Source organism: Pinus tabuliformis, chromosome 5_2 (assembly GCF_031772625.1).
Source record: "Pinus tabuliformis cultivar Carrire ecotype Pingquan chromosome 5_2, CPIR1, whole genome shotgun sequence".
Taxonomy (NCBI): domain Eukaryota; kingdom Viridiplantae; phylum Streptophyta; class Pinopsida; order Pinales; family Pinaceae; genus Pinus; species Pinus tabuliformis.
This window is the reverse complement of record NC_142306.1, coordinates 150,957,429-150,983,476: the sequence shown is the minus strand read 5'-3', so window position 1 is coordinate 150,983,476 and position 26,048 is coordinate 150,957,429. Positions and strand designations below refer to the sequence as shown.

Sequence of the window (26,048 nt, the reverse complement as noted above, 5' to 3'; positions counted from 1 at the left end):
TCGTTTTCAGAGCCGGTTTTTTTTAATCAACCTAATTTTTCGAGATCTTTCCATTGGAACACTTAGTTTCAGCATCTACATCTTCAGTTTCTGTTAAAATGGAAAGTCTATGCCAAGTTATTCTTGACAGCACCAACTACTTCCAATGGTGGTCCTACATTGTGGATTTACTTAGAAGTAAAGGTCTTTACAAAATAACCTCAGGCCAAGAAACCAAACCTCAAGACGAAAATAAGGCAGCCAAATGGAAAAATAGGCAAGATCAAGCACGAGGGTTGATAGGGATGTCTATTTCTCCAGACCTTAGATTCCATATCACAGAATTTGGTACTCCTAATGAAGCAATGAAACAGCTCACTAAAGTTTTTGGAATTAAAAATGAAATTAGAGCCCATCAACTCAAAAATGAGTTGCTTACATTGGACCCCAATAATTTTCCTTCCATTGAAGACATTTTGTCCAAGTTCAACACCCTTAGACTTCTCTTGGAAGGTGTTAAGGTTAAGAAAGAAGATGGTAGCCTTATCTATTCCATTCTTACTAAGTTGGGACCAGCATACTCTGTGTTTGTTTCCACCTTCCATTCTACTAGAGAAGTCTTTATTTCTCAAGGACAAGACTACAAATCCCCCTATTTTGATGCCTTTTGTGATTCTTTAATAAGAGAACAAGAAAAACTCTTATATCTTGGTCTTCTTAATCTTGGAAACTCTCCTAAGAAAGCCTTAGCCACCCAGCAGCAACCAAATTCAAAGAATCCTAAGAAGCAGTATCCTAAAAAGAATGGTCCTAAACCAAAAAAGGGTCCTAAGCAATTTCAGCCTCAAAATGATAAGGCAAATACAAACAAAGGGAAGAAGACTGATAGACATTACCACTTTTGTAATCGAGATGGCCACTTAGAATCCAAATGCTTTAAAAAGATGGAAGCCTTGGAAGCAGCATTGAAGAAGCATAACATCCATTTGGAGCACTCTTCAACTTCGTCTTCAGGAATAGCACTTTCTGCATGTCGTTGTCAAGCATCTCGGTCTGGTTATGCACTAAATGTATCTTCTTCTTCTCATTCTCATAAGTGGCTCATTGATTCTGGAGCTTCTTGTCACATGGCCAAAAATAAAGCCATGTGTTCTTCTTTAAATGATTGTAACACCAAAAATATATATGTTGGTGATGATAGATCTCTTAGTGTTGTAGGGACTGGAACTGTTCATCTAGACAATGGTCAATTTAATAATGTATTATGTGTTCCAAGCTTATCCTGCAACCTTCTATCTATATATCAGATAACTCATTCAGGTGAAGGTAAAATCGTTGAATTTTCACCTCACGATGTTGTAATTAAGGACCTAAGAGATCCTGGACAGATTTTAGCTACTGGCATTGCTGATGATTCTACAAGGTTGTATAAGTTCAACAACTTTGGGTCATCAAATCTTCCCTCTGTATTTGTTGCTCATTGTTATATACCTAGGGGGGATAATATGGGGTACCAAGGGAAGTACCCAAAGTAATAATGTAATAATGGGATGGGCCATAGTAATAAATAAGGTGGTTAACCCATATCATGTAAGGGACCACAAGTAGTTAATAATAATGTAATGGGCCCATGATATTAGTTGATGGTATGAGGGAACCATGATAATGACCCATGGTATTGTATGTATGAAGCCTATATAGAGGCTAGAGACTCCAAGTCAAGGAATATAGTCAAGAATTATTGTATGAACAGGCATATGGCTTGTGGAGTGTTCTCCTTCCTTAAGGAGTGAATGTATGGTGTTGCCCTACCTTAAGGGTCTTGATATCAATAAATAATCATTTCATATTATTTCTGGGTTTATTTGCATTGTCTTATATTTTCATATCAGATCTATAATATTTCTGGGTTAGATCTATAACAAGTGGTATCAGAGCACTTTCGTGGGCACAAAAGTGGAGAATTTTTTTTATATTTTTTGCAGGGATTTTTGGGCGGCGAGTTTGCAGATCAGATCTGTATGTTTTGGTGCAAGATCTGCAAAATATAATTACAGATCTGTATTATTTGTGAAAAAATAGCCGATTTCAAAAAAAAAAATCGGTTGAATCAGAGTCCGGATGAAGGAGATATCGCTGATCTAAAAATCAGTGAGGTTGCAGACAATGTTTCAGGGCAGCGAGTTTGCGGCGTAGATCTGGACGTCCTGGTGAACGATCTGCAAAATCTAATTATAGATCTGGATTCTTTGTGAAAAAATACCCAAATTCAAAAAAAAAATCAGTCGAATCGGAGTCCGGATGAGGGAGATATCGCTGATTTAAAATCAGCTCTTTTTTGCAGAAATTTTGGTGACGACGAGAGAGTTGCATCACAGATCTGAAATTCTAGTGTCTGGATCAAGATTTCTATCGCATGGAAAGATGCAGAATGATTGTTCCATTTCTGGAAACAGATTATAATAGGGATTCTGAGCAATATTGACGGAATTGTGACCATTTCAAATTTTCGCCTTTTGTGATGGCGCACCTAGATCTGAATTTGAGGGACTTGTATCCATTTGATGGCTCTCATCCAGCCAAATGGATAGCACAAATGGAGAAATGTTTTAGATTGAATTACATCATGGATGATGAGACTCAGCTGAGTGTGGAAACAATGTACTTGGACATTGAAAGATTGCAATGGTGGCAAGGGCATCAACGTTGCTGTCGAAGGCCCTTGACTTGGGACAAATTCACAAAAGCTCTTATGGACCACTTTGACCGTAAAGCTAATCTTGTGGATAAGCTCACACAGACAGACACACAACCTAACAAAGATTTTATTTTTACAGGAAAGAAGGAAACCAAGGGACCTAAAGGGTTATTTTCTTTTAAATATAACATTATCATTCATTTCCGCACATTCACGCACTTCGTTGGCATCTTCAAAAACTTTTCTTCAAAAAGCCATATCTTCTTCATCCAAAAGCCGTTTTCAGAGCCGGTTTTTTTTAATCAACCTAATTTTTCGAGATCTTTCCATTGGAACACTTAGTTTCAGCATCTACATCTTCAGTTTCTGTTAAAATGGAAAGTCTATGCCAAGTTATTCTTGACAGCACCAACTACTTCCAATGGTGGTCCTACATTGTGGATTTACTTAGAAGTAAAGGTCTTTACAAAATAACCTCAGGCCAAGAAACCAAACCTCAAGACGAAAATAAGGCAGCCAAATGGAAAAATAGGCAAGATCAAGCACGAGGGTTGATAGGAATGTCTATTTCTCCAGACCTTAGATTCCATATCACAGAATTTGGTACTCCTAATGAAGCAATGAAACAGCTCACTAAAGTTTTTGGAATTAAAAATGAAATTAGAGCCCATCAACTCGAAAATGAGTTGCTTACATTGGACCCCAATAATTTTCCTTCCATTGAAGACATTTTGTCCAAGTTCAACACCCTTAGACTTCTCTTGGAAGGTGTTAAGGTTAAGAAAGAAGATGGTAGCCTTATCTATTCCATTCTTACTAAGTTGGGACCAGCATACTCTGTGTTTGTTTCCACCTTCCATTCTACTAGAGAAGCCTTTATTTCTCAAGGACAAGACTACAAATCCCCCTATTTTGATGCCTTTTGTGATTCTTTAATAAGAGAACAAGAAAAGCTCTTATATCTTGGTCTTCTTAATCTTGGAAACTCTTCTAAGAAAGCCTTAGCCGCCCAGCAGCAACCAAATTCAAAGAATCCTAAGAAGCAGTATCCTAAAAAGAATGGTCCTAAACCAAACAAGGGTCCTAAGCAATTTCAGCCTCAAAATGATAAGGCAAATAAAAACAAAGGGAAGAAGACTGATAGACATTACCACTTTTGTAATCGAGATGGCCACTTAGAATCCAAATGCTTTAAAAAGATGGAAGCCTTGGAAGCAGCATTGAAGAAGCATAACATCCATTTGGAGCACTCTTCAACTTCATCTTCAGGAATAGCACTTTTTGCATGTCGTTGTCAAGCATCTCGGTCTGGTTATGCACTACATGTATCTTCTTCTTCTCATTCTCATAAGTGGCTCATTGATTCTGGAGCTTCTTGTCACATGGCCAAAAATAAAGCCATGTGTTCTTCTTTAAATGATTGTAACACCAAAAATATATATGTTGGTGATGATAGATCTCTTAGTGTTGTAGGGACTGGAACTGTTCATCTAGACAATGGTCAATTTAATGATGTATTATGTGTTCCAAGCTTATCCTGCAACCTTCTATCTATATATCAGATAACTCATTCAGGTGAAGGTAAAATCGTTGAATTTTCACCTCACGATGTTGTAATTAAGGACCTAAGAGATCCTGGACAGATTTTAGCTACTGGCATTGCTGATGATTCTACAAGGTTGTATAAGTTCAACAACTTTGGGTCATCAAATCTTCCCTCTGTATTTTTTGCTCATTGTTATATACCTAGGGGGGATAATATGGGGTACCAAGGGAGGTACCCAAGGTAATAATGTAATAATGGGATGGGCCATAGTAATAAATAAGGTGGTTAACCCATATCATGTAAGGGACCACAAGTAGTTAATAATAATGTAATGGGCCCATGGTATTAGTTGATGGTATGAGGGAACCATGGTAATGACCCATGGTATTGTATGTATGAAGCCTATATAGAGGCTAGAGACTCCAAGTCAAGGAATATAGTCAAGAATTATTGTATGAACAGGCATATGGCTTGTGGAGTGTTCTCCTTCCTTAAGGAGTGAATGTATGGTGTTGCCCTACCTTAAGGGTCTTGATATCAATAAAGAATCATTTCATATTATTTCTGGGTTTATTTGCATTGTCTTATATTTTCATATCAGATCTATAATATTTCTGGGTTAGATCTATAACAAGTGGTATCAGAGCACTTTCGTGGGCACAAAAGTGGAATATTTTTTTTATATTTTTTGGGCGGCGAGTTTGCAGATCAGATCTGTATGTTTTGGTGCAAGATCTGCAAAATATAATTACAGATCTGTATTATTTGTGAAAAATAGCCGATTTCAAAAAAAAAATCGGTTGAATCAAAGTCCGGATGAAGGAGATATCGCTGATCTAAAAATCAGTGAGGTTGCAGACAATTTTTCAGGGCAGCGAGTTTGCGGCGTAGATCTAGACGTCCTGGTGCACGATCTGCAAAATCTAATTATAGATCTGGATTCTTTGTGAAAAAATACCCAAATTCAAAAAAAAAAATCAGTCGAATCGGAGTCCGGATGAGGGAGATATCGCTGATTTAAAATCAGCTCTTTTTTGCAGAAATTTTGGTGACGACGAGAGAGTTGCAGCACAGATCTGAAATTCTAGTGTCTGGATCAAGATTTCTATCGCATGGAAAGATGCAGAATGATTGTTCCATTTCTGGAAACAGGTTATAGTAGGGATTCTGAGCAATATTGACGGGATTGTGACCATTTCAAATTTTCGCCAATTTTTTGTGATGGCGCACCTAGATCTGAATTTGAGGGACTTGTATCCATTTGATGGCTCTCATCCAGCCAAATGGATAGCACAAATGGAGAAATGTTTTAGATTGAATTACATCATGGATGATGAGACTCAGCTGAGTGTGGAAACAATGTACTTGGACATTGAAAGATTGCAATGGTGGCAAAGGCATCAACGTTGCTGTCGAAGGCCCTTGACTTGGAACAAATTCACAAAAGCTCTTATGGACCACTTTGACCGTAAAGCTAATCTTGTGGATAAGCTCACACAGACAGACACACAACCTAGCAAAGATTTTATTTTTACAGGAAAGAAGGAAACCAAGGGACCTAAAGGGTTATTTTCTGCTAGTATCTCCTTATTGCAGGTTCATGGATTCATTCAAAAGGAGAAGATCGTTGTGTCTGTAAATCCTAATTGTAAGCATAATTTTATCAATGTTAATTTGGCAAAAAATTGCAAGTTCCAACAAAACACATTGAAAACATACAGGTTGATAATGAGGATGTTCAAGTTTATAAAGATTTGAAGCTTTCTATGGATAAGTATGTGTTGCATTGTGACTTTTATACTTCAGATATGGATAACATGGATGTTGTTTTGGGATATCCTTGGATGGAATCTGTGGGTACGGTCAATATTAATGTGCAAAAGAAATTCCTGAAGCTCTGGTATAAAAAGAAGAAAATTACATTATAGGATATTTCCATCAATAAACAGGTAGAGTCCACGGAGGTTGACGCAGAAGATGTTCCAGGGACTGACATATCAGATGATGAGCAGTTGATGGTCGACAATCAAACACAAACAGAAGCTGAAGCCGAAAAGGTAACAGTGCTGACACATCTGATGAGGGTTCAGTGGTTGAAGTCATATTGGAAAAGAAAACACCACAACAGGCACCACAGCAGGGTGAATTAAAAAAAAAAACACCGTGGGTTAAAACTTCAACATATCATCACCCACATCACCCCGCAAGAAAACAACCAACAAGATGGCAACCAATTAGCCACAAGGACAACAACCCCCGTATGACGGATAGCGAGAAGCGACGATCCACCTACTACACACAAAAGAGCTGCCACGGTCAACTTCCATCTCAAGCGAGCGAGGCACCAACGAGATCGAGGGTTCACCTTTCTCTTGGATGGCTAGATGCATGTTCATGGTACCAGTGGACTACTCTTTTGAGTAGATCTTATTCTTTGTGTTCTTCTCATGTTTCGGGGACGAAACATGCTTAGGGGGGTGGAATGTTATATACCTAGGGGGGATAATATGGGGTACCAAGGGAGGTACCCAAGGTAATAATGTAATAATGGGATGGGCCATAGTAATAAATAAGGTGGTTAACCCATATCATGTAAGGGACCACAAGTAGTTAATAATAATGTAATGGGCCCATGGTATTAGTTGATGGTATGAGGGAACCATGGTAATGACCCATGGTATTGTATGTATGAAGCCTATATAGAGGCTAGAGACTCCAAGTCAAGGAATATAGTCAAAAATTATTGTATGAACAGGCATATGGCTTGTGGAGTGTTCTCCTTCTTTAAGGAGTGAATGTATGGTGTTGCCCTACCTTAAGGGTCTTGATATCAATAAAGAATCATTTCATATTATTTATGGGTTTATTTGCATTGTCTTATATTTTCATATCAGATCTATAATATTTCTGGGTTAGATCTATAACACTCATAATGATGAAGTGAGCAAACTTTAGCATGAGCGATTTGGTTATTTAAACTATCGCTCCCTTTAGAATCTATGTAAAGAAAATATGGTGACAGGTCTTCCAATGGTATCTTACAAAGATGGTGTTTGTTCCGGATGTGCACTCGGAAAACATCATCGGGATAGTTTTGAAAAACGTGCCTCTTGGCACGTCTCAACCCCTTTACAACTTGTGCATAGTGATTTATGTGGTCCACTTCCAGTTGTTTCATTCTCTGGCTACAAGTATTTCTTAACTTTCATTGATGATTTCTCTAGACGCACTTGGGTATACTTCTTAAAACTCAAGAGTGAAGTATTTAACATGTTCTCTGCCTTTAAGGCCTTTGTTGAAAAACAATTTGGACATAAAAATTCTTAAGCTAAGATCTGATAATGGTGGAGAATATGTTAACAACAAATTCATCAACTTTTGCACTGAGAATGGAATTCAAATGCAACATATTGTTCCATATACTCCACAACAAAATGGTGTAGCTGAAAGGAAGAATTGCACCTTAAAGGAAATGGCTAATTGTATGCTTCAATCTAAAGGACTTAGTCTTAATTTTTGGGCAGAAGCAATTAACTGTGCAAATTACATAGTAAATCACACTCCTACTAAGGTTTTAAAGAATATCACTCCAGAAGAAGCATGGAGCTCAATTAAACCAGATGTAAGTCACTTTCGTGTTTTTGGAAGTGAAGCATGGGCCCATATTCCAGATGAGAAACATAAAGCTTTAGAACCTAAGAGTGAAAAATGTATTTTTGTTGTATATTCTGAAGATGTCAAAGAATATAGACTTATTCCACTTAAGTCCAAAAATGTTATCATTAGAAGAGATGTAAAGTTTGCTAAAAGTATATCGGCCTACGAGCCCAATTCAGTGGATGTGCCACCTCTCTCTATCCCTTCTACTTCTGAAAATATTTCTTCTTCAGATGATGATAGCGAGGATGACAATCCTCCCCACCTTCTCAAGATCCTCCTTCAACTCCTCAGCTTCCAAAATGGGTCCGTGCTACTCGGGATGCAGCAGGTGCTCTTGCCGGTAATCCTACAAATCAACGACGTACACGTTCTCAGTTCAATAGAGCCTCTTCTTTACTGGCTCAAGCTTCAGCAAATTATGATCCTGACACCTTTGCAGAAGTTTCAGGCCATCCAGATTGGGACACAGCTATGAATGAAGAATATCGTTCATTATTGGCAAATGATACATGGGATCTTGTTCCTCTTCCAAAGGGATGAAAACTTGTTAGATGCAAATGGGTTTACAGAACCAAGTATGGACCAGATGGAAAAGTTGATAAACATAAAGCTCGTCTTGTTGCTAAGGGTTTTTCACAAGTTAAAGGCATTGACTATACTGAAACCCTCTCCCCTGTTGCCAAAATGAACTCTATTCGCCTTGTTCTTTCCCTTGCTGCCTCTTTCAAATGGGGAGTCCATCAAATGGATGTTAAATCTGTCTTCTTGCATGGGGACTTGCATGAAGAAATCTATATGGAACAACCTACTGGCTTTATACAAACATACTTTAGTCTTGTATGTGGCTTAAGAAATCCCTTTATGGTCTCAAGCAAGCCCCTCGGGCTTGGTATGCCAAAATGGATAGTTGTATTTTAGAAACAGGCTTTTCTAGGTGTCATTCTAACAATACTGTCTACACCAAGAAAGTGGGCAAGTCTCTTATCATTCTTGTTCTTTATGTTGATGATCTTATCCTTACTGGTAGTGATCACAACTTTATAAACCATGTGAAGTCCAGCCTTAAAAAGAAGTTTGAAATTACAGACTTAGGACACTTGCATTATTTTCTTGGTCTTCAAGTCTTGCAATCCAAGGAAGGTATTTCCCTTTCCGAGTCCAAGTATGCCTGTGATCTTCTACACCATTTTCACATGGAAGACTATAAGCCAGCCCCTTCTCCCTTTCAATCTGGAGCCAAACTTTCAGTCACTTGTACTTCCCCTGAAGTTGATGCTACCTTATACCGTCAACTTGTAGGAAAACTTTTGTATCTGACCCATACTCATCCTAACCTTTCCTTGCGGTTGGCCTTATTGCTCGGTTTATGCAAAACCTACATGAAAGTCATTGGAAAGCAGCTAAAAGAATACTTCGTTATGTTCGAGATACAGTTCAGTTTGGGATTCATTACATTGCAGAAGCATCTCCTTTATTGGTTGGTTTCATTGATTCCGATTGGGCTAGTGACCTTGATGATCGGAAGTCTACTGCAGGTTATGTGTTCACTCTTGGTTCAGGACCTATTACATGGGCTTGCAAGAAACAAAGTGCCATTTCTCTTTCTTCAGCAGAAGCAGAGTATCATGGTGTCGTAGAAGCTAGTAAGGAAGCCCTGTGGCTTCATCAAATCCTGTCAGAGTTTGGCTTTCAGTAGCAGCATCCGACTACACTTTGGTGTGATAATCAAAGTGTCATTCAACCATGCAAAGACCCAGTCCAACATCAGCACAGCAAACACATTGAACTGCACATGCACTTCATCAGAAAGCTCATTCATGACCATGTTCTTGAAGTGCAATATTGTTCAACAGATGATCTTTACAAAGGCTCTCACAGAGGCGAAGTTTACTAAACTTCGATTTATGGTTGGAGTTCAGGAAGTTGTCACTAAAGGGGGATAGGCTCTAATGCCTCCTTCATTCTCCTATTGTGTCATATTTGTACATCCTTCAATCCCATCCCAGGTTGTTCTTAAGGGGGATGTTAGGATATTCCGACACATAGGAAATAGTTAAGTATAACTTGGTCTAGTGTAGAGTTAGATAAAGTGTGTTTCTTTACTATGTACTTTTGTAACTTACAATCCAACGGTCACGATATGTAGTGATCCGACGGTTCATTCTCTCCTCGGTATTACCAACACTTGATCCGTGGCTTAACACCCGATTGGTCCATGATCTCTATTTAAAGAGCATGGACGGTCATTTGTAGGGTAACCGTTCATGAGAGAAGCTTATGTAAATTTTCATTCTTTTATTAATAAAATGCTTGAAGTGGCCGCATTGGCTCAGGCCGTGGACTGTTCCCTCTTTGAGGGTTTTAACCACGTCAAGAATACTGGTGTACTAATTTGTGATTTGTTTGTGAGCGGTGTCCTTTGGTGTTCTGTCTGAGGAACTTACCCTGTAAATTCCTACAACATAATGCTGCCAAGATGCATGGGACAGCAAGGTGACATAATGATGCCAAGATGCATGGGACAGCAAGACATAATGTTGCCAAGATGCATGGGACAACAAGGTGACATAATGCTACCAAGATGCATGGGGCGGCAAGGTGACATAGTGTTGCCAAGATGAATGGGACAGCAGTATGGTACTTGGTGCAACAAGTACACGAAGCAGCAATGGTGCAGCAAGCACATGGGTGACAGCATGGTGCAACAGTGGCACAAGGTACAGCAGTGCTAAACACTGGGATAGCAATGTAGCATAAGGTGCAGCAGTATGATGTTTATAGCATGGTCATAAGGTCCAGCATTGTGATAATGGGTGCAGCATGGTGCAGCATGCAGCACAATGATAGGTGAAAGAGTCACCTTGAAGAATCAGTTGAAGTAGCATCTCTTCAACTGATCTCATGTATCATCTTCTTAGAGATGATCTATGCTCTTATATAGATAAGTCAAAGTGTTGACTTCTGTTGTAAATGTATTATCTCTCTCTGTGTGTGCTAAACTATTGAAGAACATATAAGAAGAATTGATCAAGGGTTTCCCCACATTGGGGTTTGTCCCTGGCTAGTGCCACATCTTGTGTCCTCTTGTCTTGGCTTGTCTCCTGCGATTTATGTTTATGTATTATCTACAATTTACTTTAATGCTGATGTGAGCTAACTACAAAAATTGAAATAAATTGCTCTAAGCATAGAACATACCTAAACTTAACACTCCTATAATATCTTGAAGTTCTCGTTGATCTTCCTTGTAAATCTGAACATACTCTAAAATATTTCTTCATAAGCTTTTTAATTATAATATTCCCATGTGGCTTGAATAATACATGGAACTATGGCACTTGTTGTGATCCAGGAGGATCTTGTTAGTCCAACATGAGCAGAGTCTTTAGTGGTTCAACGTCGAAGTGATCATCAAATGATCATGGTCGATGAGGTCTTGAACTTTATCAGCGTCGCCAGTGTTCGTTGTCAGCATTCAATATCCAGTATCTTCAACTTCGACAGTAATGTTATGGTTGTCCGATGATGTCAATGGTTGATATGGTTTTCATGGTATTCGAAGGATATGGTTTTGTACCTAGTTGTCGACATGTGTTTGTCGTCAATTCTGTCGGGGTTTGGTTGTCGACATCTTCATCGTCCGTTCCGCCAAGGTTTTGGTTATCGAAAAGGATTCAGGTATCGTCATGTGGTTGTATGTCACATTGTGACAATTGTTGTAAAAGGGTTTGTTTTTAGATCTAAAGACCTACACCTAAACCCTAATACTTTGACCTTAAACTAAAATCTTTACATAAATCTATGTTTAAAAACCTAACACCTAAACCCTAACCTAGAACCTAAAACCATGCATTAAAAATCAAATGCATTACATCTAAACAATAAAACTATGCCTAAAACCCACCTTGGCTTTGTAAAACATTACAAAAACAATGTAAAAACATTATAAATCATCCACTGTTCATAAACCGTTGGTCATAACCACAGCGTGTGAACACCAGGCAATCACCGCAGTTTAGACCACAGTGGATATTAGTTGCAACCATATCGGAACATTGACATGTGAACAGAAGACCGCGCAGTCAGGGGTTGTCTCCACCGTTTGGGGTGGACAGTCACGGTTAGGTGGGGTTGGCAGTGGCATGTGAGCGTCGAAACCACAGGATTAGCCGCAACAGCCAACCGTCAGCGGGTGAGTCACCGGAACCGCCGCCCTGGAGGTTACCGCAAATCTGTTCACATGCACTGTCAACGCTTCCTTCGCCCGGTTAGCTAGCCGCTAATGGATTCGGGTTATTATATGGTATTTTTGGGTTTTGATTGTTGTTTAAACACTAAATTAATGCAAAGACCATGCAAGTCTATCCCTAGGTGGCAAATCATGACTAGACCAAGCATTTGTGACCAAAATTAGAGTCAGCTCATGCCAATCTATGACATAAGGAGTTAGAGTGCATCTGGAGGGCTATAAAGCCAGTATTTTTCTCATTGAGAAGGGAGAGTGGTTTTGGAGTTTTGTGTGCAAATCCTGGAGGATATAGGCAATTTTGTTTTCAGTGTAACAGGAGCATCCAGAGTCGGAATTGGGAACCGTGACAAGCGTTGGAAAGCTAATTTAGAGAGATTTCTTGTGACAGTGACCAGAAGTGCCTGCGTGCACAATAAGTCTGGTTAATTTGCTGTGTAATCGACATCCTCGGATTCAATCCTAATAAAGCGACGCCCATCATGAAAGTGGACCCGAAGACGTAGTCCATCAGGGACAAACTCAGTAATCAATATTGTTGTGGTATCGCTGTGTTTTTGCTACTTTTCACTTCTGTTTACATCTTGCTTATGTTTTAATTCTGTCGTCAATTCATCCCTTTTCAATCGATTCCCACGGTTAAAGCGCTTTAAGTAACATTCGGTTCAATGTTGGCATTAATCAATTCTACTTCAGTTTAACATATGAACCACTGATGTCTCAAAAGCTTTTCAGACAACAAACTCGAAACCAGAAAGGCACATCCAAGGCAGCTCTAACAGAACTAGAGCACATTGCATCTTTCAATATAACTTAAGAATTTGAAACATCATATTCAATATGTTGCAGACAGGCCAAGAGATCGATTTGATTAGCAATATGTCCTGCAGATTTTTTCTAGAGAAGCCATTGTGCAATTGATTGGAAATACAAACCTAAGTGGGAGGAGCGAGGAACTATTTTGAGACCTAGATCCCATGCTTTATTTATCTTTCCATTGTCCAGCCATTGTTCTTGAAATTAAGCCAGCTTGCACAACTTGCTGCAACTGTGTTGGTTATAAGGGACAAGGGGGTAAAGCAACTGATTACAAGGATGATAGAGATGGTCATAATTTGGTTCTCAAAAAAAACAGGACTTTGGAGAGGTGCTTGAGGGTGCTTTAGCATCCCTTAGTTTGGAATCCAGTAAATTATCTCGAGTATTCACTGTAGAAGCCAAGTTGCAAATTTTGGATGATACTCCTTTAAATTATATGAGTGTCTCCTCCATAATAATAACCCTTGTTATTGGTGCATTAACTGCAAGAGGGATGCAAATTAAGTCTACCCATGCTGTGGTTGCTTACATTTTACAACTAAAGCAAGAACCCATTTAGTTGTTGATTGAGGATGGCAGTAAATCTGCTTAGAATTGTTTGGTATTAAAGATGACAAGGGAAACTTGAATAAAAAGTTTAGGTGGGTGGTAGAAGATAATTGAGGACAGGCACCTCAAGGTTTAAACTTTCAAGGACTAGGCATGTACTCTTGGCTACATCTGCAACATAGATTTGACTCTTAAGTAATAGTAATCCAACCAGAAGCCAGCATGGAAATAGTTGCAGAAGCCAGAAAGTTGAACATTGCAAGAAATAAAAAAGTGTTGATCTTTCAAAACGGCCATCCATTACTATAGTTTCTTTGGGGCAAAGCAATTTGAGGAGGGGGGACTGCTATAGTACATCAGAATATGTGCAGTTTCGTGTTTCCAATTCCAGCATAGAAGCAGTGCTACTATCATGCTCTACAGTGAAGACATTAATTTTGAGAACCCAATTTTGTGTTAGATGAGCAGTGCACAGATGAAGGGTGATTTATAGGCTGGACGGCAGCCTTAAAATAGGATAGCTTTGTTAGTGATAATAATTATGTGGGAGTGTCTTTTTTTATTCTTTTCTTAGCATAAAGAGTTGTTCTTTTCTTAGCATAAAAGTTTACTAAAGCATGCTCGTACTAATGAATGATGTTATGCATGCTCACATTAATGGTTGTTATGCATACTTACATTAATAGCCAGCTCACTCATGAGGTCCCTGTAACATCACCTATATTTAGTGTTTAGTAACTCCCACTCATCATGAGTGTCAATCATCAAGGATTTTAACTCCTCTTTTCTTAAATTCCTCGACTATGTAAATTGGCCATTAAAAAGTCTCTTAGGCATGAAAGCAGGGGTTTTCGTGAATTGTGGTATCGCAAGTAGTTTGAAGGAGACTATTTGAGCCAAGTTTGCTGCTGTTAGTGCCTATCAGTTTTCAGAGTTTCAAAACAGAAAACAGATTTCAAGTTTTGGCTCATAACAGTTGTATCAGAGCTCCAATTGTTACCAGATTCATAACAGATTTCCAGATACAAATCATATTATACATTAGATTCATAACAGGATGTCCCTATTTCCAATCTATGGAATACTTTTGGCATTTGCCAATCCCTTGCCTCTATTCATGTTGAAGATTATGGCAACTTAGGATTTACTGAACCAGGATAAAGCCTTATCGTAGCTAGTTTCTAATAGGATTGACAACAGAATCAGGTTAAACAAGCTGCAAATATCTATATAACGAAGAGGACTTCTGGGTTGATAGGTTGATGCACATTGCATGCCCTACGAACAACTGTCCATATTTTCCTAATGCAAAACACAAGCCTAATATATTCATGCTTAAGGAGCAACTTGGAAGCATATATTTCCAGCAGCAGAGCTGCCACATCTAGGAAGATTAGCAGAAGTGAAAAGTGATTGAGGAACAGTGAGGTCTCAAATTTCTTGATTGAAAAATACTTTAGAAGGATGATGCTACATCTGCTTGAATCATTCTAGAAAGAAGAACATCATTTGAATAGACTTTGACCAGAGATGTTTGGAGGACTAGACTTCCTGAAGGGAATTATTTATGCTGGCTATCTGTTTGGATTAGCTTACACTGCCAGCAGTGTATTGTCTGGTCTTCGCATGATTGTAATAAAATTTTGCAGCTAGGAACATTACAAGAAGCTGATTTTCTCCCTCTTCCGACCTGAACATTACTCGGCTCATCTTTTATTTTGTAAAAATAACTAAATAGCAAATTTAGAAGCCAGTATTGTTTAGAAAATTAAGCAGGTGTACCAACTAAAAAAAGCGTAAGAAAACTTTTGAAGCTCTATATATCACTGTAAATTCAGGCAATAGAAATCCAGTAAAAAAAATGCAAAAAACAATGTCATACAATCAGATTTTAATCTTTGGCGGAGTGAAACTATAACAAAAGAAGCCAAAAAGCTAATATTTTGATCTAACGTATCCAGAAATAGTAAGAAAGAATTGAGGATAGCATACCGAGATCTATAAGCGCCTGAAATATAATAGATCTGGAATGTTGATGCAAGCAAGTCTTTATTGAATGGTATCTGTTTCCGTTTGCCATTTGTAGTTCCCGAGCTGGAAAGAAAACATCGTTGAGGAAAAGGTCAAGGCAAAGTTCCTCGTTTCATCAGAAATGGACCATTCTCACCCAACACCATTTATAGGAAATACAAAGTATATTGACTTGAAATAAGAATTTTATTTCACATTTGCATCTTTGACTAAAAAGTGTGATTTTCAGATATCACATGTGATTTCTGCTTCCTAAAGAAGTGGTGATTTCACAAAATGTTGTGGAACACAACTATCAGAAAACTAACATATAATTCAAAGCTTATTATCTGAAACAAAGTAAAAGGATGCCTCTAAATATTTCTCAATCGCCATTCCCTGATCAAGGGGCAATGTCAATGCAAATTACTGGTTCTGATGTTTAGAATCATCATCCCTTGATAAAGGGGCGATGTCAATGTAAGTCATTGGTTATGATGTTTAGAAGGAGGACTAGGGCAGTATTTATGTGGAACAAAATCCCAACGTAGGGATATGTCACAGTAACAAGATAGCTTGCATCATCACAAAGACAAGAACCATAAGCCAAAAACAGCAACCATCCCCTGACAAGAGACTGTGCAGAATCTGTGGAACTGTGAAATGATTTGTACGTTCTGCCTGAACCGTGATAGGCAAACACTCCATACAATCTATTTCATGGTTTCACCCCTGCCGATCATGGTTCTGGTCAGTTTATACAAGCCAATGGTGGCATGCTTGGGGTGAATAACGCCCACTGCCAAAGAAACATGATGGCCAAGGCCCAAACATTCCTTACAATCTCTTTCATGGTTCCACCCCTGTCCATCATGGTTCTGGGAAGCTCGTACAAGCCAATGATGGTATTTTTGGGGTGAATAACGCTTCCCACCAAAGAACCATTCTTTATAATCCATTTCATAGTTCCACCCCTGCTCATCATGGTTCTGGGCAGTTCACACAAGACAACGGTGGATAATGCTCCACACAACACACTAAGCATATGAATAGCGCCAGTCAAGGAGGATGCTATCATATCACATCAACATGGGATTTGCACCCCAAAGCCTGATTACTTATTAGCAAAGCAAATGAAATGAAATTCAGGTTGTGGGCTATTACCCTACAATGAATGATGCTCACATAACTGCCTGTGAGCTTGCACAGTGCAATATACTTTGCATTCTCTCACAATGAGATAATTGTGCCTGGTGAGCTGACATAGTTCAATATACTTTGCAGAAACGGTTTGGTTTCAACCGAATTCTAAACAAGATTCTTTAGAAATTATTCATGGAAATTGTGGGAAAAAAATGGAGACTGTCAACAGGCAGTGTAACAGTGAAAGTGGGTCACTGAAAGTCCTTCACCTGAAGGAGATGCAAGGGATGCGATCAGCAGTAAGAACAGGCGAGGTGTCCCCATCTGCAATTCTCTGGATGTAGGGCTCCAAGTCGGCATGAGTTACCAAAGGAACGCATGATTTGAAGTGTTGGGGATCGTCGATCCTTCCGTTGAGATTCCACTTCTGCAAATATTCAGTCCCGCTGTTACGTTCCAGGATTTCCTTCAGTATTTTCCTCTGAACACTCTCAGCATCGTTAGTCATTGCCTCGAATTCATCGATTACTTGCTCGTAGCTTATCACCTGATTGGGCATCTCCGGCATCTTCGAAACACTTATTTCCTTCTGCTATTTTCTCTACCTCACTCCCGCAGATTTCCTGTCTCAGAACTGGCACTTTCCCTGTCCAATCGCCATAAAAGCTTCCTAATTTCCAGTACTGTGTATGGACATTCCCTCTCCTGAACTTTGCTCTGTCCCAGTTGGGGGATTGGTAGAAGAAGCAAACCAAGTTAAACTAATACAATATCACCTCCTCTTCCTTGATCTTTACTGACAGGTCGCCTTCGATTGCAGAGCATACAACGATGCCAAGAAAACGACGTGGGAGTTTTCTCTGAAACAAGCCACAGACATGTCGATGTCGATGTCGAATCAGCAGCAGAGGCAGAGGCAGCCACCCATATAAATATATATACAATATATATATATATATATACACGTATATATATAATATGAATATATGCTGTTAACCAGAATTCATTCAAGAAACTCACACGGACGCCCCATTGAAGTGCCGTTAGAATCGCTCTAAGGTACCAGTAACGATCTCAGAGCAAAGATCTGCCCATTAATTACCCCTTCACTGAATATTATTTGTCCTGGAAACCACTTCATTGGCATATAATTAGCTCTCAAAACCAACCCAATCCCATTGGCTGTAAACTAATTAGCGATAATAAGTCCTTAACCCACACTAAATCGCCAAGTTTCGCTATTTTCCCAATTTTGTGCAGAACCAGCGTCCGAGTGGCACACCAGATGTTGACAACCCACACCAAAATAGCCAAATCTTCGCTGTTATCCCATTTTTTATCTGTGAGCAACTGCAGAACGAGAATATAATCTGTCCACACACACAATAAGTGCAGATGCCCAACGTTGACCCCTCTCTACGTGGCGCTCACGACACCATAAAAAAGCAAAAACTCATTGCTTCAAGCTCCGGATAAATATTTTATTCCTTGCTTCATGGTGGCCTTATAATTGACAACATGGTTTTTTTAATTATTTTAATGCACCAGTACAGTGATCATGGTGTCACCCACGAAGAATCTTCCCAAAAAAAAAAAAAATAGTACTGTGCATAACTTGAACTCCAGACCTCAGTAAATATTTCTTGAATTGTGTATATTGGTGAACTTGGTATGGATTTAACTATATGGTTGGCCTATTTACGGTATAATATTCAATCTGGACCACAAGCGACAGAGAATCTTATCCCTGTACATGTGCCGCGGTAAGTCTCAAACATGTTTTAAACATCAATTCTGCAGTATATTGAGAATATTATAATGTTCATGATCATTGAAGACTTCAAAGGCTTGGGGAGGGATCTGACTCTCTGGTATGATAAATAATTTAATAGAAGAAATATGAGCCCGTTTAATAATAAGAAATGTTAGATAACATGTTTCATTAATCTCTGTCAAATAAAATATTATAAATTATCCAGGGTGTTGTATAAATGTCAATCAATAAATTTTGGGGAAATAAATTGAGGTTGTTAATATGAACAAGCATGAGTTGACATGTTTCACATGTTCCCGAAATAAAATATTTTTACGGTGTAGTATTTATCTTTTTAAGCTTAAATAGATGGTTGTTAATGTTATTATATATTTATATATATTCTAAATGTAAAAACTTAAAATGTTGATTAAACAATCTTGTAGCCTATTTTATATCATATTTAATAATAATACCGTAATTTAAAATAGTAAATTTATTAATATAAATTTAAGTGTTTTATTTTTTTATGGTCGGTGAAATTATAATTTTTAATAAATTATTTGGAAAAAAATACTTAAAAATATATAATTATTTATAAAATTATATTTTTTAATAAATTAAAAATCATATTTAAAAATAAAAGGAATCCATTGTATTTTTAACTGGTTCGCATTTAACAGTGGTAGTTAATCTTTTTTAGATTTATCATTTTCCCAATAATAACAAAAATTCCAATTTTATATATATATAAAAATTTTAATTATGATTTTACGATTGAAAATGCAATAAGAAAATCTCAATTTAATTTTGTCCTTGTTTTAGTTAACTAAGTTAATTTGACTTAATTGGGTTAGTTAATTCGAGTGAGGGTCTAACTTGAGTCATATAGAGTGTCTCCTACTTTATAGGAGTTATGGTTGAGTATATTTTGAGTTGTGATTAATTAATTCAGTTTAACTGAGTTAAAGTCGGTTAAACTAGATCCGACTATTGGAGGAACTAGTGGGAGGTCTAGTATTGTGGTGATGTCTGCATTGATCAACTAGTTAACTAATGATTCACTCATAAATAACTTATGCATGTCAGATTTGAGATGAGAGTTACCCAATTGAGATTGGAGTTCAAGGACTATCAGTGGTATAATCATATGAATTGTGCATGTGGTGCATGCAGTCAGAGGAAGGCCTATGAGGATTGTGCCATTGCTAATTCCCAAGGAAACAACATGAGGACTCGGGCAAGCCAAAATTTGGTTAAGTATTGGCCTGGGTTTGTCTAGGAAGTTGTGAGAAGATAGAGATAAGGTAGAGGTTGCTATCAGCATTGTGCAATTCCAATTGAGTAATTTCCCTAATTAATAGGGGTAATTCCCAAGGAAACAACACAAGGGAATAGAGACTTGGGCAAGCCAAAATTTGGTTAAGTATTGACCTGGGCTTGTCTAGGAAGTTGTGAGAAGATAGAGATAGTGCAGAGGTTGAGCAAAACAATGTAATATTTTCATATTTTTTAATCATTGTGTAATGTGTTGATTGAATTCTTTCTCTTGTATGCTTAGTGATTTTCCGGTGATAAGTAGAGTAGATTCAAGTCTATTTTTTAGTAAATTACACTTAGCAGATTGAATTTACAAAGAATTTTTACATTTACTTACATGCATATTTTTAATTATTGTTTTTCTCCCTCACTTATATTTGAAATTAAGATGTAACATGTTTTTCTATAATATGATTATCTACCTTGATTCTTTTAAATACAAATAATATTCAATAAACATAATTAATACTAAATTGGTACACTAAACCATCCTTATATATATATCATACTTTTAATTATTTAATTAAATTAATTAAAAATATATTAATAAAAAAGTTAAAATATATTTTTTAGATTTTAGAGAATAAAATTATAAATATATTTCTATCCAATCATTTTATATATTATTATTTAATATATTTATATAATTTTAAAAAAAAAATTGATTAAAATTAATATAATGGTTGAAAATTCAACATGTTAGTACCACTAATGATAGATATTTTGTAAGAGAAAAGGAAGTATCAAGTAAGTAATTATGAGGAGAAAATTTAACCCATTAACATTGTCATTATTTAAATAATTTTTTTTATGTTTCATCACTATTTTACTCAACTCAACTTTGATTCAGAATAAAGTACAAAAATAATCTGTATTTATAAATTAAAATATTCACTCATAAATTAAGTTATTTGAGAAATAATGTTACATTAGGCATAAAAGTACTTATCCACATTATAGTAAGTTCATTGGATAAAGAATTAGTCCACGTTTAGATAAGTTAGTTCACTTTAAGATAACGGTTAACTAACTCTTGGACAATACAACTCTAATTGATAGTTAGTAAAGACACTCCATTGCCAAATGACATATAATAATTTACATAAAAAAAATTGATGTTTTATGTTTTTATTTTAGCCAAATCAAGTTTTTATTTGGGAAAAAATATGGGAGATCTTTATTTAGCAATTAAGTATTTATTTATAAATTAAGATATTTAGGAAAATTTTTGTCATATTATGAATAGAGAGTTTTTATAATATAATAAAAAAGATATTTTTAAATAATTAAATATAAGTGTAGATTCATTTCAAGTATGGATTTAACATGTGTCGAAAGAAATCAAATTTTTCAAGTGCAAGTTTCTTTAAAGTGGAAAACACAGTGTGTTATATTTTATTATTTAAATGGAATTTTTTAGCGTTAAATAGAGTATATATAAGACCAAATAAATGTTTTAATCATAAAGCTTAATTTGTTGTGATATACGTAATTAACATTAAAATATTTTACATAACATGTACATCAAAACATTTTATCACGCAAATTAAATTAGTTTTCTTTATAATATATTTTTAAGTATATGTTAATATTAATTCATGTTAAAATATTTTATGATAACCTACATTGAATATTTATTTATACAACATTAAAATATTTTATTTAAAAAAAACTATACGTAGATATATAAGAAGTTCATATGGTCACACATTTTTTTACTTCTAATTATTTTAGAGCATATTCATTTTTTTATTATAAAGGACATTATTTTTCAATTTAGAACATGATTTTTAATTTTATTTAAAGGGGAATGAACGCACCGACATACTTACACATCCCCTCGGCTCAAAAAAATATGTTAACCTTTAAATAAGGGTTAATTACCTCTTAAACAATACAAATGCTAATTGACTCTTAGTAATGACACTTTATTGTGAAGTGAAATATAGACTTGTGTTTTATCTCTATCTTAACTTTATTTACCAAAATAATAAAGTGTAAATTAAAACAATACTCATTATTTTTCATCCATGAGAAAATATGAATCAACATATTTAAACATCATAAAAAAATTCCTAATCCAATTTTCAAGATATATTTTCTCTTTTTGTTATCCTAGTTAGAGGATAAAACATTTAAAAGAAATATTTTGTCCATTATAAACTTATGTAAAGATTACCCAATACGCATTGTAAACACTTACTAATTAGAATAAGTAGTTTCTATTTATTATAAAGTTAGCAAAGTAAATATGTAAATATATAATAATGATCAAACCATTTAAATAACATGAATGATTAAAATGAGAATCTGGATGGTGTAAAAATATTTACCCATTTATTATGAGGTGAAAATGTATGTAACTTTAATGTCCTATTAAAATTATTATTATTATTATTATTGCATTGCTATCTCTTTAAAAGTTGCTTTGTCCTAAGAACATACTAAGTAAGATTATTTGTAGTTGAACATGTTTTTTTCACGCTGTTATCTTTATCTAGGTGTAGATGCTCATCTTTGTATTTGAATATGTCTTTATCTAGGTGTAGATGTTTTATCTTTGTATTTGAATATGTTTATCTTGGTGGCATCATCTTTATCTAGGTATAGATATTTTATGTTTGCAGTTGAATATGTTGATCTTAAAGGTATCATCTTTATATTTATTTGAGTGCTAGCAAAGTTCCTTTGTAGTGTGTGCATCATATTATGAGGTATTTTAACCTAGTTGCTTAATGTGAAACCTTGATGCTCCTAGGTAAAATAATTTTCTTGCTTTGGTTGTTGTATGTTTGTATATGTTTCTTGCCACTTTTTCATTAGTTGTAAATCACTTTCCTTGAGAGTGGAACTTTAAACTCCATTTATAATTTCATCCTTACTAATTATATTCCATGAATTTCTCTTCAAGATTGATGGTATAAGTATCCAATTGAATGAACCATTCAACACCTGCTAGCATATCCATCTCACTGAGTAGTGAAGTGTATAACCATATTTATAGTTTCAATTATTGTATTTGAACGGGGATTTTATGCCATCTTTCCATCAATGATTATAACTCTGAAGCCCTTGTTGGGGTGTACAAAAAAGTTTAGTTGCTTCGAAAAATTGATGGCTATACAATTATGAACTACCAAAATTTACAATTATCAATACATTTTAATTTTTTTCTATGAAATTTATTTGAGCTTTAGGGTCTTTGGTCATAATTTCTCTATCATAACTACAAGTGGAACTATAGGTTGAGTTTTCTAATTTCTTGGTTCTTGGCTCTTATCAACTTTTCTTAGATGAGGTGGAATATCCTTTCTATAGTTCTTGAGTTTGTTCTTTTCAAGAAATGATCTCTTTTTGGAACATTTTGTCTTCACTCTTAATATGTTAGGTGCATAAGATTGATGTTAATGATCATTTTGGCATTGCCACATCATTATTAGATTCTAAATACTATCCATTAGTGATTTCCTTTCTTGGATACATGATTTCTACTTCCTTTCCATCCAATATGTTTGAACATAGAGTGAATTTTATTTACATCAATGTTTTGGAATCCATGTCTTACCAAATATGTGATTTACTTGTTTTCCTCATTTTTCTCCCTTTTTTAGTAGTGACATTCAATATCGTTTATATCTGCAATAATTGTTTTCCTTGCTTTTGTCCTTTTCTAAGTAGTGATATTTAGTATCTTTGTAGTGGCTTGGTGGACCATAATTAGTTATCTTCTCCAATGATTCAAAACTTATCCTTTGTTGACTAATGAACTTCCTCTCAATCATCTTTACTATGCTTCTGGATTCAACCAAATTTGCATTTCTTAAGAGCTTTAACTTACAACATATGATGGATTTTAATCCTACAATATACATTTTTATTAATTAATTGTCCATGAAATCAAGAAATATAATCAGTATGGCTTCTCTTTTATTGGTAATTTAATAAATCATTCGCATTCAATATAAATGGGCAAACTTAGTAGAGGTGTCATCTTCTTCATCGTCATGAAATCTCTTAAGGTATTCTATGAACATTCACTAATCTACTAGAAAAACGCTAGTTTAGTTTGAACATCATGTGAACTATTCATAAGCATCACCTTCTAAGTGTAAGGATATGATTGATGTTTTTTTTAATGTGTTAATAGGTGTTTCCATAGGGAAAAATCCCCTCAATTTTATTAACCCATATGATGTCCTTTTTCTTAACTTAAATGTATAATATTTGTATTAGAAAATGATGCAATGGAGATAAACAGTGTCTGAATACAAAAAGAGTGTTGTTTCTTAACCAAAACTACCAAATAATAAGAATATGTGTTGGGTACAAAAAATTTCAAGTCATCCTTAACAAAGGATTTCAAAAATTTGTTGCTAGAGCAAACTCTTAAAAAGATGCCTAATATTAAAATTGATCTACATAACATGAAATACAAATGAAAAACATGCTTGTTGAGAGCTTCATCTTGATGAATATTAGTTGGATGGGAATTTTAGTTTCCCAAATCCAAATCTTCAATAATTTGATGGAATGTTTCTTCTTCTGTATAGATCATCAAGCGCCAAATTCACTAACATTCTATAATTTGAGTCAACTAAAGGGGAGCCTTTAGTAAGGGTACAAACCATATTCCTTAACATTGAGCATTCAACTTCTAGTAATTGAATTTACCTCTTTTGTTGAGCAAGAGCGTCCATAATCATTTTGAGATATACATTAATGTTTGTTCTCATGTACATTGGTGGTCACCTAGAATATAGATGCCTTATTTTTTATTAAATATTTATGCTTTTGTAGCACCTTGTGATTTTCCTAGACTTCCCTATAATCCATGTCTAGAAACTTCAATTATAGCCCACACAAGAGAGTTCATTGATAAAACATCCACCCTTTCAATCAACTAGTTGATCATTTTTTTGTGATTATTAATTATCTTTAGTGCTTTGTCTATTTCATCATTTATCATTCATATTAGCTACAACTGTCATTTTTCGTAATCATTTATTACTTTGTCAATTATGTCCCCTAATGCTTTATGTGGATCTTTTATTAATTTTGTCAATTTTCCCCTGATTCTTTTTATCCCATCCCAATGTTATTGAAATGGTTCTTATGATGTTGACTTTATCTCTATGACAAGTAACATTTACTTGTAATTCATCATTGTTAACTATTTTGGTGTTGGTTTTTGTCCTTGTGAAATTCATGTTTAACTTACTTTATATACTATGTATATAAACTTTTATAGTTATGAAATTGATTTTTTTTAAGGTTATATACATACATATGCATATATCTTTTCAAAGTAAAAATTAAAACTATGGTGATAAACTTTTTAAATGGCATGGCTTGAGGGAAAAGATATACAAATGTATGGAAGTTTCTTAGGATAGTTGTTTGAATTAAGTTAGCTCAAGTCAACATATTCGAATGGAGGTAAGTGAATATGCATAATTACGGGTGGCGATAATAATGTACGATAATAAAATTGTGTAAAGGCATGAAAACTCGATAGATAAAGTACAATGAATAGTAGTTGTGGCTATGTATGAGATGAAGTATGTCAAGCAATAATGGTGGCTATGCAAATACTAATTTCTTGAGTACATAAATCATATAGATAAGTGTGGTGATATGTACAATTGAGACAAGGTATGCTTTATAGAATTAATGCACACATTGAACAAATGATGATTCTAATATCAAATGGAATAAATAGTTCATGTTCATTAATAGTAAATCTATAAATATGTAATAGAGTATTGAATAATGCAAATTATTATAAGATTAACATGGTAAATCCACAAATATGTAACATAACACTGAATAATACAAATGATATGAATCAATACAATGATGTCATACTCCAAATACTTCACAAAATAATAGAAAGAAGAATTAACATTTTAGATCTCAAACTCAACAAAAATACAATGTACAATCTAACTCTTTATACGTTAAATAACAATTTTGTGTATCTAAAATTACATTTATAATAAAATTATATAACCAAAACATAAAAAGTCAAACTAAAAATAAAAATATATAATGTTTATCCATAAATCTTATAATATTATATAAATATACATCAACTTATCTTAAAATAAATTAGTATATAATTTTTTAAAATTTATATTAATATATAATTTTTAAAATTTATTCAACTATTTATTATAATATTTATTACACTCAAAACCTAAACTAACCTATAAAAAGACAAAATAAATATCTGGACCATTAATCTAATTTAATGAAGCATCTCTCCTCTTAAGAAAACTCAATGCATTATAAACGTTTGAACATGAATAAACACAAGGAAAATATC

At 35.2% G+C, this 26,048-nt stretch overlaps 1 protein-coding gene across 1 annotated transcript in view; it reads right to left on the bottom strand.

The window, feature by feature from the left end:
* Nucleotides 1-17,987, bottom strand: part of JAR1 (Auxin-responsive GH3 family protein) — a 161,312-nt gene extending 143,325 nt beyond the window's left edge. The window contains exons 1-2 of the mRNA XM_089436066.1: nt 16,920-17,987; nt 15,490-15,591 (exon numbers count right to left, since the gene is read on the bottom strand). Of these exons, the coding sequence (XP_089292192.1) occupies nt 15,490-15,591; nt 16,920-17,218 (401 nt within the window). The 5' untranslated portion in view covers nt 17,219-17,987. The remainder of the gene's footprint in view (nt 1-15,489; nt 15,592-16,919) is intronic.
* Between the last annotated feature and the right edge of the window lie 8,061 nt (nt 17,988-26,048).